We start from the raw sequence: 15,195 nt of genomic DNA, 5'->3' as shown, positions 1-15,195 counted from the left end.
TCAATTTAAACGTTTAGTTATGGGTCTAAGCTCAGATCCGGCAACATTTCAAAAAATGATGACAAATGTGTTGTCAGGGTTGATAGGAATTAAATGTCTAGTTTATTTGGATGACATAATAGTATATGCAAAAAACTTACAAGATCATAATGATAAATTAATTAACGTATTTGAACGATTACGTATTCATAATCTAAAAATAGAACCAGATAAATGTAGATTTTTACAGCGGGAATGTTTATTTCTAGGTCATGTAATTACAGATGAGGGTATAAAACCAGATAAAAAGAAAGTTGAAGCTGTTATGCATTTTCCAGTGCCTAAGAACGTTAAGCAAATAAAAAGTTTTTTAGGTCTTAGTTATAGCTAATTCAATGGTGAAACTATTGAGAAAAGACGTAAAATTTAATTGAGATGAAAATTGTCAGAAAGCTTTTGATAAATTAAAAGAAATACTTTGTTCAGAACCAATTTTGCAATATCCCGATTTTACAAAACAGTTTATACCTACGACAGATGCTAGTGGTAAAGCATTAGGAGCAATTTTATCTCAAGGTACAGTAGGATCGGATTTACCAATAGCTTATAGTTCGAGAACCTTAAATAAAGCAGAATGTAATTATTCAGCTACAGAATTAGAATGTTTAGCGATTATGTTCGGCGTAAAAACATTCCGACCGTACTTGTATGGTAGGAAGTTTACAATACTAAAAGACCATAGACCGTTATCTTGGTTATTTAATTTGAAAGATCCGTTATCTAGACTAGCAAGATGGTGAATCGAACTGGAACAATATAATTATGAAATAATTTATAAAATGGGAAAATTAAACACTAATGTTGATGCACTATCGCGAATGTATAATATTAGCGAAATTAAAAATGAAAGTTATACGAACTTTCTAGAAAAATTAGAAACTACAATAATTAGTAATAAAAATGTTAAGGAAGTACACGGCGAGTTAATAGACTCTCCGTCAGAATATAATATAGTATCGGAAATAGAAAAATATTATAATTTCAGATCAGGTATTAATTATGAATTAAAAACACGATTCGGGCGTGACAAAAAGTTGAAATCTAATAAAGATTTGGGTGACGTAATAAAATTCAAAAATGGGGATAGATATATAATATTTTTAATAACAAAAACAAAACAAAAACAATTAACTACGTATGAAAACGTGTACATAGCATTATTGAATCTTAAAAATTTTTGTGAAAAACATTCGTTAACTAAATTAGCAATGAATCAATTAGGACGACAAGACGGACTACATTGGGCTAAAATTAGGTCAATGATAAGATACATTTTTCGTAATACAAATATAGAAATAATAATTTGCACCAAGTTCGAATTCAGTAAGGAAGAGAAATTAATTATTTTTAAACAATTCCACGATTCGAAGCTAGGGGGGCATGGTGGAGTTAATAGAACAATGAAAAAAATAAAAACCAGTTTAACTGGCCAAATTTGAAACACGAAGTGAAGGAGTATATAAAAAACTGTACAGCTTGTCAAACAAATAAAAACACTAACAAACATATTCAATATCCGATGGTTATCACCACAACGAGTACAAAACCATTTGAAAAAATATTTTTAGACATCGTAGGACCATTAATTACAACGGGGTTAGGCAACAACTATATATTGACAATGCAATGTGATTTGACAAAGTTTAGTTTAGGTACACCTTTACAGTGTCATACAGCGAACGTAGTAGCTAGAGCATTTGTGACAAATTTTGTTTGTATACATGGTATTCCAGAAACAGTTTTGACGGACCAAGGTACCGAATTTCTTAGTAAAACTTTTACGGAGGTATGCAAGTTGTTAAAAATTAATAAGATTAAGACTTCCGCTTATCACCCGCTTTCAAACGGTGCACTTGAACGTAGTCATAAATCGCTAGCAGAATACTTAAGACACTATGTGAGCAAAAGTTTAGACAATTGGGATGAGCTGTTACCTTACGCAATGTTCGTATATAATTCAACGGAGCATACATCCACGAAATACCAACCGTACGCGTTGTTGTATGGTAGGGAGATTAATATTCCGGTTAAATTGAAATCAAATCCAGAACCTAGGTATAATTATGACAATTACGTTTATGATTGAAAGCAAAATTTGCAGGAAGCACATCACATAGCCAGGGAGAGATTAATTAGAAGTAAAGAAAAAAGTAAAAAATATTACGATAAAAAAGTAAAAACGGAAACGTTAGAGATAGGGAATTTAATATTACTCAAAGATCATACTCAAAGGAATAAGTTAAGTCCATTTTGGAGGGGACCATACGAAATTTTGGAGGTATTAGATTCAGAAAATGTAGTTATATCGCGAAATCGAAAAAAGTAACGATACACAAAAATGACGTGAAAAAATATTACGAAAACGATGATAAAAATAACGAACAAAATGATTGAATATACCACAAATAATTAGTTATATAATATAATAATAAATAAATAATAAAACGGTAAAATAATAATAGGAAACAGTATATAGATATAATGTATAAATAATTAAATATAGTAATAATCGAGTTATATAGCAAAATACGGATAATAAAAGTCGACGTGGGATGTGAACGTCGTAGCATAGTGAAATGATAAATAGTATATATATATATATTATAGGTTGTGTTGGTTATGGACCACAATTCAAGGAGTGTCAAATAGTTTTAATGACAATATACCAGAATATGAAGGAATATCAGAAATAAAAATCTATTTTAATGACAAACTCGGAGTTAAGAGAGGAATGGTGGGAGTATCGAATCACCAAAATGATAGGATAGTTGTACCACAATTCCGGAATGGAGGATGTAATATAGAATTGTTACAGTATATATGTAATACACTATATAAAAAAACTGATAATGTTGGTTATTTGGGAGAATATGCGTATCTTTTGGAGAAATCATGTACCATACATGTGAAAACTATGAATGGCACAGACGAACAAGTTAAAGTAGGAAAAATGGATTATTATGTAATAATAAATCAAACAATGGATATGGAGAAGGAAAACAATAATAAGTCAATATCAACTAATGGTAACACGATAACAACGAAGAGGACTGACCAAAAGTTAAGAGAAATACCTACAGAAAATACAACTATAAATGAAGACGGTCACATTAGTACTACAGAAATGAGCAAAAATCACAATAGAATAACAACGAGCACATCAATAGAACTAAACACTACGAGATTAGAGGAAGTTGAAAACACATATTCAGATAACATAGTATATAGTACTACGCACGCAGTACAAACAAAAGAACATTCAAGTTTTAATTTTTACACGACAGGAAGTGACCAAAGATCGGATATAAATAAGGGGTCACAAAATTGTAATAACGAAATCAATAATACTAATAAAAAGAATGAAACAATTGCATGTAATCAAGGAAAAAATGAAACAAATTATGTATATATAGTGTGTGTGTTATTAGGAATGATAGTAGTAATAAAGATGTTAATAATAATGAACATATTGAAATATTATAAATTAGTAAGGAAAGAGAGGTACAGGTATTTGGTAAAAACATTGACTACTGCAGCACGACGCGACGTTCAAAATAGGGAGGAAATAACTCTCACGAGTCTTTAGAAAAAAAAAATAATAAACAATAAATAAATAAAAATACGTAATAATATATATAGCAATTATGAGTTAATTCTAGTATAGATAAGATAAATAACTGTAGAATAGAGTATACAGGGTGATAAAGTTTCTAGTAGATTAATAATATACTAATAAAGCATGGTGCAGCTAACATAGAATTACTATAAATTGATAAATAAATAAAAATACTATTATAGGTTTTTGATCGCAATAACGTTCAATGGACGAGAGGCAGATAGTGAAAATCTAATAGGAAAAATAATAGAATTAAAATTCAGAGGACAGTTGGATTTAATTAATATCACGGGAGAAGTAGATGATGAATTTTATATTCCAAATTTGGACTATGAGAAAAATTATATCGAAACTATTCAAATAAAATGCGAATTATCTGATAATTATATTAGATTGGATAAAGTGTTGAATGCACCTAGAACATATTATTTACAAACATTTTGTACGATTAATTTAATAGGCGGGAAAGATAAGAAATACGAAACAACATATATACACGAAGTTAACAAATCAAATGAAGAAACGAATAAAAAATTAATAGTATCTACAAACGAAACGTTACAACAAACAACGACACCGAAAATCGATGTTTATAAAATTTTAAAACAAATGGTTAATGATAGGGGGAATTCAACAACGTCAATTGAAGAATATTATCGGAAAAATTTTTTCAAAAATGTCTATACTAAAATGATGAAGGGACACAAACAGAATGTAACAGTAATCGCAAAAACCGAAAATAAAATAGAATCTAGTACAGCAATCAATATTATTAAAACAGAACAGGAAAAAGGAAATGAAATAAATTATATAATGATAATTTTTATGGTGACAATAATATTGGTGGCAGTAGGATATAAATATAAAAGTAGAAATAATTTTACATTAACTGAACGCCGAGTAAATGATAACACGAATGTAGAAACAACAGAGTTTTGAAAATAATAAATAACATGTAATTATTTGAAAATAGTTAAATTAAGAGTAGTTAATAAAGTTAAAATAGAATATCAATAGTTAAGAAATATGAAATTAATAAAATTAATACAATTGTAGGAATGAACAAATAAGAACAATCCTAACAAATGACAAGGACGGAATAATACAAGGCATAGTGCTAAATGGCAGGGAATGGTCAGAACCGGTGTACGAACTAGCTTTATTGAACGAGCGGGGAGTCGATTGTTGGTGGTGGTGTTGAAAAGAAAAGGGCAATACATAAAAGAGAGAGAGTTGTTTAGATATATGGGGGTAGAACCGTTCATCTACAGAGAACGACATTCATTCGATGCATTAATAAATGGACAGTATGGTAGACTGGATGGTCTCGATACTACAAACCAAAGGCAGTCGAAAATGGCGAATTTTTGTAGATGGTTGATAGGACAGTTCTACATACCAAACAACCAGTTTGTCTCGGATTTGCCTTTTCAATACCACCGGGCGATGGATCGACCGCTGCGGGTTCAAAATGACGCTAAGCCGGTGGGCGTGGCCACTATAATATTCCAGCAATTAGTACCACCAATCATAACAAGAGAGGAGACAGACGAGCAATTAAGGACGTTAATAAACCTAGCGCAGCGTGTTCAAGAAGAATTTTACGAGAATAATGAAAATTTAGATATAGAATTATGGGAAATATGTAAAACACGTGCAGCAATGGAAGTAGATAGTAGAATAAATGGTTATGTAAATAGTAATATGTCAGAATTAGATAGTTTCACGGATAGTGATGGATAGATTAAGACATTTAGAATAAGATTAATTAGTATTATTAATTAAGGTGTTAATAAGAATTAAGGGAATGGAATGTATAATTATAAAAAAAAAAAAAGTGTGTGTTGTAATTATATGTAGGAATATTAATTGTTGTAAATTGACAGCGAGAGACCGGTGGGTGTTGCAACTATATTCTACGAGAACGAGCAACCTCCGGATCTGACAGGGAACGAGTCAATAGAAAAATTAGTAATTCTCAAACGTATGACGAGTACGGCACTTAATTGCTTCAAAGAAAAAAAGGAAAGGTCGTACACATGGCCAAATGGAGATAAATGGATGAAATTCTTTATGCATTGTGACAGCAGAATATCATATTTGGAGAAACAATTTCAGCAAAAATTGGAGAACTAGTAAATAAAACGAATACACTTGAAACGTTAGTTTTGTCTAATAGAATATACGGTATATTCACAGCGTTAATTGCACAATATTCGTATGAAACAACAACGATAAATTCGGTAATTTCGGCAGCAAGAACGGGAGTATTACATCCTAGTTTAATGACACCACGCGAGTTGGCAAATCATTTAACGCAAATTAAATTAAAATTATCAATTAATTTGAATTTACCTATGGGCACTAATCCAAACGAAATATACGAATTAAGTAAAATCACTAAAATGGCAGTATTCTATAGTGAAAATCAGATAGTTTTTGTAATTAAAATACCACTGGTAACAGAGTTAGAACTAACGTTATATAAAATATTACCAATACCACAACCTGTAAAAACAATTATAAACGGAGTGTTGGATAAAAATCATAGCATTATTCTAAAACCAGAATTCCAATATGTAGAGATTACGAAAAATCGTGAACAATATACAACTTTTACTGAAACGCAACTATTGCATTGCACAGAAACAGAAATTTTTACAATATGTCCAGAATTTTCACATGTTGTTCATTCAAATAATAAAAACCCATGTGAAATATCATTATTTAAAAACCCAGATATATTACCAGAAACATGTGAGGCAGGAGTATTAATTTTATCAAAAGACATTTTTTATAAATTAAGGTACGCAAATACGTGGATATATACGACTAGAGGCGAAACATTAACTATTGCATGTCGAGGAAATACGGAACCGTATATACAAAAGATAAAAAATCAAGGGTTGATTACCCTGATTCCAGATTGTAGGGCATACGGAAATGATATAATTTTGAATCCGACGTAGTATATAAAATCTAAATACTACGTAGACATTTTATTCCACAAATAGGATCGGGAAATTTAGTATTCACGATTCCTAATAAAATAAAAGATATAAACCTACCTAGGTTAGTAATTAAGGAAGATAATCACAAACTAGAACGAATTCACGAAATAGCACATTCACTTGACGAGGTACAGAACATGATAGATAGTGAAATAGAAAAACAGACGGGACAGGACATAATAAACAATAAGCGCAACTATTTGTTGTATTTAACGATAGGATTATTAGTATTCTCATTAATGTTACTATTTGTAATATATATAACATATAAATGTAAACTAACTTCGTTAAGGCAACCTCGTTATGAAATGGTACGAATGGGAAAAAGTAAGTTTTATGCGGAAACCGCAAGTAACACAGCTAAAGGTGTTATTCAAGTGGAACAGAAACAAAGTAAAGGAAAAAGCGTATTGCCGCAAATAAAATAAGATATAATTAATACATAATAAAATAATATAATATGTAAATTAAATATTAAAATAATATAATATAAATTATAAACGATAATATTAGAACAATGATTAACAATCATTATAAAGCATTATAAGTATAAAAAAAAAAAATAAAAAATATATAAATGTTAAAATATAATATAGATGTTGAAATTTAATATTAAATTTTACAATAGAAAGGAAGTCAAATTCGTAATCATGGATTTTGAGTTCACCATGATGAATAGAACGAGTATAGTGGTAATATCCGGAGCAATTTCGAACAGCCTGAACAAGTGCAAAATTCGAAAGCTAGAAGGGATACCGCTACTTTTGCCACTTCTTGAACAAGTAAGAGAAATGAAAGTTCATGAATTACTGTTGGCCAAAAAGGAAATCAAGCGGATACTAAGCTGTAAACAGGTACTTCAGGAGGCTTGTTTAACGCAACTCGAGAAAAGTATGAATTCTAGTTTAAATAATTTAAAACCAGACTATATTGAAAGGTATATTTCAAAGGGAGATAAATTAAACGTAATAGTAGTGTGGAATGGGCATTCTGATAGGAACATTTTACAAAGAATGGAAATAGATAAATTTGAAATTTTGAATATAACTTGTTATGATGAACATCTTACAAAAGAATTTACAATTAAATTAGAAAAACTAAAAACAAAAGAGATTATATTTAAATATGAAATAGGTTCATTTGAAAAAAATAGTAGAATGTTAAATTTGGAGGAAACTCACACTAAAGTGTGTCCGAAAAAACATAGAATGACTTACGCTCACGACCCGAAAATGGACGTGAGGTTCACGAAGTGTATATTCAATATAGTTTTGAGGAAACAAGGATACACGAATTTAATAAAATATTTTAATTAATAAAATAATTGGAAAAATAAAATTTTTTTTAAGTAATTTTTGTTTTTGTAAGACGGTTGATCTGACAAGATAAGTAAAATTAGTTAATAGGAAACAAAAAAATTATTATATTATAACAATACTATGAGGGTAATTTTGTAATAAGTATGTTAGAGTAATTTAAATTAATTTAATTACAGAGAAAGAAGTAAAATTTAAAATTAGGTGGGGGAAATAGCATTATGTCAGTTGATCGATAATTTTAAATTATGATCGGTGAAATAATGTTTTCCCATGCAAAAATAAAAAATCTACGAAGTAGAAAATAGAAATCGATTCAGATGGAAATCGGATTGGAATGTAATACTGTGCCAAGTAATCTAATAAAAAAAAAAATATATATAAGATTTTGATTAGTGGTACAATATTATATTCCGTGCGAGATAATATCTTCGAAAAAAAAAATATATAAACATTTGATCAATTGGTGATACATTTAATAGTTGTGAATATAAAGGAACTTTTGAATGGATCATACAATCGTTCAAATGGATTTAACAAATCTCAATAAGAAAAGTATACATTTAATATTTTGATAATTTAGTCTTGACGTCAACTTATACTTAAATTATAGTTAAATAGTAAGGTAAACGTCAGGAACTTGAATTAACAAGATAAAGTCAAAGAAAGGATAAATTAAGATAAAATCATTTTAATGCTGGTCTACACCACAAACACAACTTTGATTAAATAGTATGTTTGAGTGATAGGTCCGCAGTAAATAAGATAAATTCAAACGATATTGTAAAAAAAGAGGAATAGATTAACAAAACTAAAATTAGATAAAAAGAATTTAGAAATATTAAAATGGAAGATATATATATACAAGGGGTAAAAAAAAAAATAAATAAATATATGCATAAGAAATAGGAAAACATGTGGGAAATAAAGGTAAAATATAGAACTAAGGTAAAAAGAAAAAAAAACATATATATGATGTTAAATTTATTAATTAATATTGTTAACACGGTGTTGGAGATGAAATTCATAAGGAAAGTATATATATATTATGTAAACAAAAAGAAAATATTGTAATAACTTAAGCATTGATATTATAAATACTAACACTAAAATAAGTGATATTGGAAAAAAAATATATATATGTCATTAGCATAAACTAACATAGATAATAATTAATAATGATATATTGTAATACTAATTGTAATCTAACAAAAAGTTAACAAATGATAAATGAATTGTTTAAATACTAAATTGTACTTAATGTTGAAAACCAATGTAACAAAAATATATTGTGGATTGTACGTATATTTTTGAACAAAATAGATAATATTTTAAATAATGTAACCAAAATATGTAATTGTAAAATGATATTTATTGCAAACATAATTGAAATTGTAACGAATAACTTATGAATGTAAATATGTAAATTAGGGAAGGTGCTTGTACTGAAATTTAGAAATGAGCCACATTTTAATGTTTGGACAGTAAAATATGACTTTAAGGGGGCTGGAGCAGGTACAAATTATCACGTAAAACAGGCCAAAAGCTAGACAAAACTGTGGGACTTGGGTTTGACGGATTTTAATTTTGAAAACCAATTGAAAATCTTCAACAACTCTTCTAAAGCATGGCCGTGGAAATTTATCATTATTACAAAAAATAATGGCGTACTTAAATATATAAAATACAAAAATTCTTATTTTTTTAAATTGTCAATATTTTATCGAAGAATTTTTATTAAGAAAATCCCCCCGACCATTCCCTTACTGACATAATGACTAATTAATATCCATTTTCAAAATAAAAATCCGTCTAATCCAACTCCCACAATTTTGTCTAGCTTTTTGGCATTTTTGTCATTTAAATAGTGTGGTGTTTATTTGACAAAATCTATAGCATTGACATGTGCCTGCGAGTGCGGAAATGTATCGGCTCGGCGAATTTGGCGATAGGTACTAATTGAAAATAAACTGCCATCATATTCCTGGAATATAATGTAAGATAAGAAAACGTACGCCGGCGGCGGCGGCGGTGGGCACAATATAATAATAATTAATATCGTCTGGCTCAACTGTTTCGGTCCGCCACCGGTCGTTGGTACTTATTATTCTACGGGGAGTAAAGGTAATATTCTAATTTTGATTTTCGAATTTCGAATTTCGATTAGTCAGACGTCTGCTGTTGTTTGAAACTAATGTGCAGTCCTTATAGTGAGAGTTTTTTTTTGTGAAATCAATATTTGACATCTTCGATACTATGGACAGTAAAAAAGACTGGCGTTATGGAAAAAAAAATAAAACTCTTTTATCCAAAAGAAAGAAGAAAGAAGAACAAAGGAAATATTAACTCCCTAAATAGATTTAAAAAAGTAAGTATAAAATATATTACAAATCTATTGTATTAATTAACTATTGGATGATATTATAATCATACTGAAAATTCTAAATATTAATTCAAAATATATGATGATATTTGTATTTGGATTTTATATTTGAGTAATTAAATATTGATATAACTCCTGAGATGATGAACATGCTCTAATAATATTAGTTAATTCAGTTTTAGTATGTATTGATTTTACTATGTTGTGTGTTTTTTTTTATAAATGAAAATAAAATTTTATTCGTTGGGTAAAAAAGCTTCAAAATTTGATACAAGACTTCTAATATATTGTCACAATAGTAGTTAAAAATATTAAAAATACATAGTCATAATTTTTTTTAATAAGTATTGAAAGGTCGAATTTTGACAAAATACGTAAAAATCACGAAAATTTGCAATTTATTTTGAGTTAGAAATTCATAAAAATTTTTCTTTTTAAATCTAAGGTTTGAAAATTCTATACGAAATTCTTCATGAGTTTGTCTACTTAGAGTATAGAAAATGTCAGTATAAACAGTCAGTGAAAATTGCATGTAACTACGATAATTTTTTAGTCTTACACCGACACCCAAAATCGATTTTTCGTAAGAATTACCGTTTTTCCTTATTTTATTTTTTATTTTTTCTGGCGCTTTTGAAAACTACTGGAAAATTGAGATATTGACCTCTCAAATGCACCAATTATTACTTTAGGACATGTTTTACCTATTTCTCGTATCATGACTAAACAATTGACCTCATTGAATATAAGTACTACCTACATAGTAGTATAAAGTAGGTAGGTACTACGTACGTAATATAAATTTTCATTACAGTGCAATGCAAATGTAATTTAATTTGTAACTAATTTTTTTATTTAAACATTTTTTTGCACAGTATATAACAAATATAACTTCGTTTTTAATAATAATTTAAATTTATTTAATAATGCATTTTTTGAAAGGCTTTTTTTTATACTTTTACCGCATTTTTTAGAGTTTTTAGGTCATAAACGCATTTTTTTTAAAGAGATTTTTTTTATATTTTTAGAGCATTTAAATCTGAGCCCTATTTATTTCTTATACAGACATAGCCTAATAGTAAAATAAATAGGTAAAAATTGGTAATACAAATTGGCCGACAAACTGTCTTCGCTCAGAATTGTTTTAATATACAATGATATTATATCATTGAATTAAAATTGAATACCTTTCACTAAAATAACTAACTTATAACCTACTGTACAGCAGCACTATAGCCACGTATCGACATTTTTTATTCAATCAATATTTTATAAAGTTATAAATTGTTGTAATTGGCGAGATCGCCAATTACGATATCTCCTCACATCACAACACATCAATTTAAAAAACAAGCTACTAGTATATAAACTCTTACTCAAACCGATCTGGACATACGGTATCCAACTCTGGGGTGCAGCCAAAAAGTCCAACTTAAACAAAATTCAAATCTTCCAATCAAAATGTCTCCGTCGAATAACTAAAGCTCCCTACTATGTATCTAACGACACTCTACATAAAGATCTAGCCATCCAATCAGTTCAAAATGTTGCAAAAACTTTCTACAAACGCACACACTCCAAGTTCCACAGCCATCACAACCCCCTGATTTCACAGCTATCCACCAACGCTATTCCTGGTGACCCCAGAAGGCGTCTAAAACGTACCTGGTGTCGCGACTTACTAATTTAAAATTGTTCATACCTCTACCTCCCCTAATCTTATAATCCTGCCCTCTCTTACTAGCAAATTAAAAACCTAGCCTAAAATCCTAACCTTAAGTGCCTCCAATGGGCGGCTTCTTATCTCCAGCCACTCAAGCCATTTCACCTCCATCACATGCACTTATTGTAAAACAACATTTATAGATTGTGTATATTTAAATAAACGATATAAAAAAAAAATAAATTGTTGTAGGTAAATTGTATTGGTCAAACGCCATCAACTTCTTCGAATACAACAAATTCACAAATTATACCGGAAGATAATTCCCAAAATAATGTGACATCAGTACTCTTAACTCCTCAAAAACAGCATGAAAATGACGAGTTGTGTAATGATGACCAATGGGCAAAATTAGAGGGCAGACGTATTGTAGATCTCAAACATATTTTTCAATCTTTACAGTCTATACAACACTTGGGATTTGATTGTTCATTTAGAGATTTAGAGTTTGTGAGAGAAAATAAAAAGGGATACTACAGTACATTTCAGTTTAATTGTAAAGTGTGTGGTTTAAAAGAACAAATAGATAGTGAAAATGTTAAAGGCGAAAATGTTAACATTAACATGGCAATAGTAAGTGCTACTGTAAATGCTGGTCAAGGGTACAGCCAACTCGACGAATTTTCTGCAACATTAAATATGCCAAATATGTCCAACCGATTATATCAAGAACTTCATTCGAAAATTTTTATGTATGTTCATGACATAGCCTGGAAAGAAATGGAATTAGCAGGGCAAGAAGAAAAAAGGTTAGCGATCGAAAAAAAATGCCCAGCAAGTGCCAAAGATGACTCCAGAAGAAGGAATAAATAGTAAAAAAATAAAGAGTTGTAAAATATTAGATGACAAATTGCATTTGAAAAGAACAGATAATTACTATTATCAAGTGCAGGGTCAACTTCACATTACTCGCAGAATGTATTCTTATTTTTGTATTTGGACACCGAAAGGTATATAAGATATTTATTTACTAATTTATATAAATTACTTTATACTACTTAATTATATTTATTATTTTATAGGATTTTTATTCGAGATAATTAAAAGAGACGATAGTTTTTGGAATGAAAAAATGGCAACTCAGCTTACCACATTTTATATGGACTTTCTGTTAAAACAGTTAATAAAAGATGAATATTAAAGTAAAATACTATTATAGATTTAGTTTTAGAGGTAGGTACATTTATTTAAAAATGTCTTACCAATGATAAAATTACAATAATACCTATATTTAATCTATTGTCTTACAAAAATATAAGTGTAACGAGTTATGAAAGTTTATACCTAATAGATGTATAGAAATTAAATTTTTATAATTAATTTATAGTAATACATAAAATAATTTTATATTTTTTATAACGATAAATATTTTGTAAACCCGTTACTACTATATTGTATATTATCAGTTTTGTAAACATTAACTAAAAACAATCATATTGTATCCCTACTATAATATGCAAAATCAGTGAATCACTAATTGTAATCACAGATACCTGAAAAGTATCAGAATATAGAATATAGATTCTATATTCTATACTATTATCAGAGTAGGCCGTAAGTTCCGGGAATACGTAATGTGGTCGATATGCGGGCGGTGAGCCGCCCGGTGAAACGAGAACGCGATTATGAATTTTACGAATTACACACACTAATATTCATTTACTTCTCACACAGCAACACAGCTTAAATATAAATGCTATATGAAATGCCTAAATATTACTCCTTAAAACATATCACGCTCCAGCCACCTTAAGAGGGGAGGTGTAACGAACCCAATAATACACATGATAATATATTATTGTGATCATTTCGCCTTCGGCTACATTTAGCAACATAAAAACTAGATGAACAATTGCATAATATAGAAAGTTGGCCAAATAAATCAAAGTCATATATCCTTTAGAAAACCTATGGGAATATAATGAGAGGGCAATGCGATATTGAAACCGCATTTCAATAGATCCTACAACTTCAATTAAATCATAAATGTATGAATATAAAATTTAGATATCGTTCTGAAATATACATAGTATCTGATTAGTGTCGGATGGCGTATAACATAATATATTGCAAACACGATAACAGGACACAATCCTTGAATGACCAGGCGTCAGGCGTGGGAATGTATTGATGATTAATTAAACAACGTCCTGTGAAATCCGCAGATATGTCGATGGTCTAAGGGGAAGTAGGAGAGCAGGGAGCCCTATAAAACCATACCCGAAACGGCCTGTAGATTAGACGTGTAACACCACAGCATAGGCGAGCACCTTCACGAATGACAACGCAACAACTTGTCAAATTATACTAAAATTGTACTCAAATTGTACTAAAAAGAGTATTTTCAATAAACAACTAACTTTTCAACCAGTCTAAATTATTTATCAACTCTACCTAAAGAAATCCTCTACAATCGGTCTTGCTACCTGCAACTTTATGAACTAAGCAGTTAACCCAATTGCTAAATCATAAAAATTGTCAAAAACCAGTAACAGCAGAAAAAAAATTTCAAATTGATCAACATGCAAAATCATTGTTGCATGAAAAATGTTTAAACAATTCTTCTTCTAAACAAACCTTTGTGCATGAAGCATCAACATCCATAGAAAATCAATCACAATTTTTCAAAGAACTTTGTAATACATTAATTTCTTCAAACATACCTTTACATAAATTACAAAATAAAAACTTTAATTCTTTTTTGGAAAAGTACACAAAAAACATTTACCAGATGAAAGTACATTAAGAAAAAACTATTTAAATCAATGTAACACGGACGTTTTACAAAATATTCGAGAAATCATAGGCCAGCTCATACATATTTTTTTCTGTTGATGAAACTACTGATCCTCGTGGAAAATATGTAGCAAATTTTATTGTTGGTAAATTAAATGCCGATTCGCCTTCTAAATCGTATCTTTTAACATCGAAAGTTCTCGAAAAAAACCAATAATTCAACTATAGCACAATTTGTAAACAATTCACTTAAATTATTGTGGGCCGAAGTTAATAATGATGATAAAGTTTTGTTGATGTTATCTGATGCTGCTCCTTATACGACAAAAGCTGCACAAAATTTAAAATCATTTTATTCGAATCTTGTACAT

The 15,195-nt window shown here is 29.3% G+C and overlaps 1 protein-coding gene and 1 pseudogene across 1 annotated transcript; both read left to right on the top strand.

The window, feature by feature from the left end:
- Positions 1 to 7,310: 7,310 nt before the first annotated feature.
- LOC132934153 (uncharacterized) lies at positions 7,311 to 7,982 on the top strand. The gene has a single exon (XM_061000428.1). The coding sequence runs from the start codon at positions 7,317 to 7,319 to the stop codon at positions 7,980 to 7,982; it is 666 nt and encodes a 221-aa protein (XP_060856411.1). The 5' UTR covers positions 7,311 to 7,316.
- A 2,273-nt stretch (positions 7,983 to 10,255) lies between these two features.
- LOC132932824 (uncharacterized) lies at positions 10,256 to 13,229 on the top strand (annotated as a pseudogene).
- Positions 13,230 to 15,195: the final 1,966 nt, after the last annotated feature.

Source organism: Metopolophium dirhodum, chromosome 1 (genome assembly GCF_019925205.1).
Source record: "Metopolophium dirhodum isolate CAU chromosome 1, ASM1992520v1, whole genome shotgun sequence".
Taxonomy (NCBI): domain Eukaryota; kingdom Metazoa; phylum Arthropoda; class Insecta; order Hemiptera; family Aphididae; genus Metopolophium; species Metopolophium dirhodum.
Note: the sequence above shows the minus strand (reverse complement) of the source record. Positions and strands in the feature narration are given on the sequence as shown.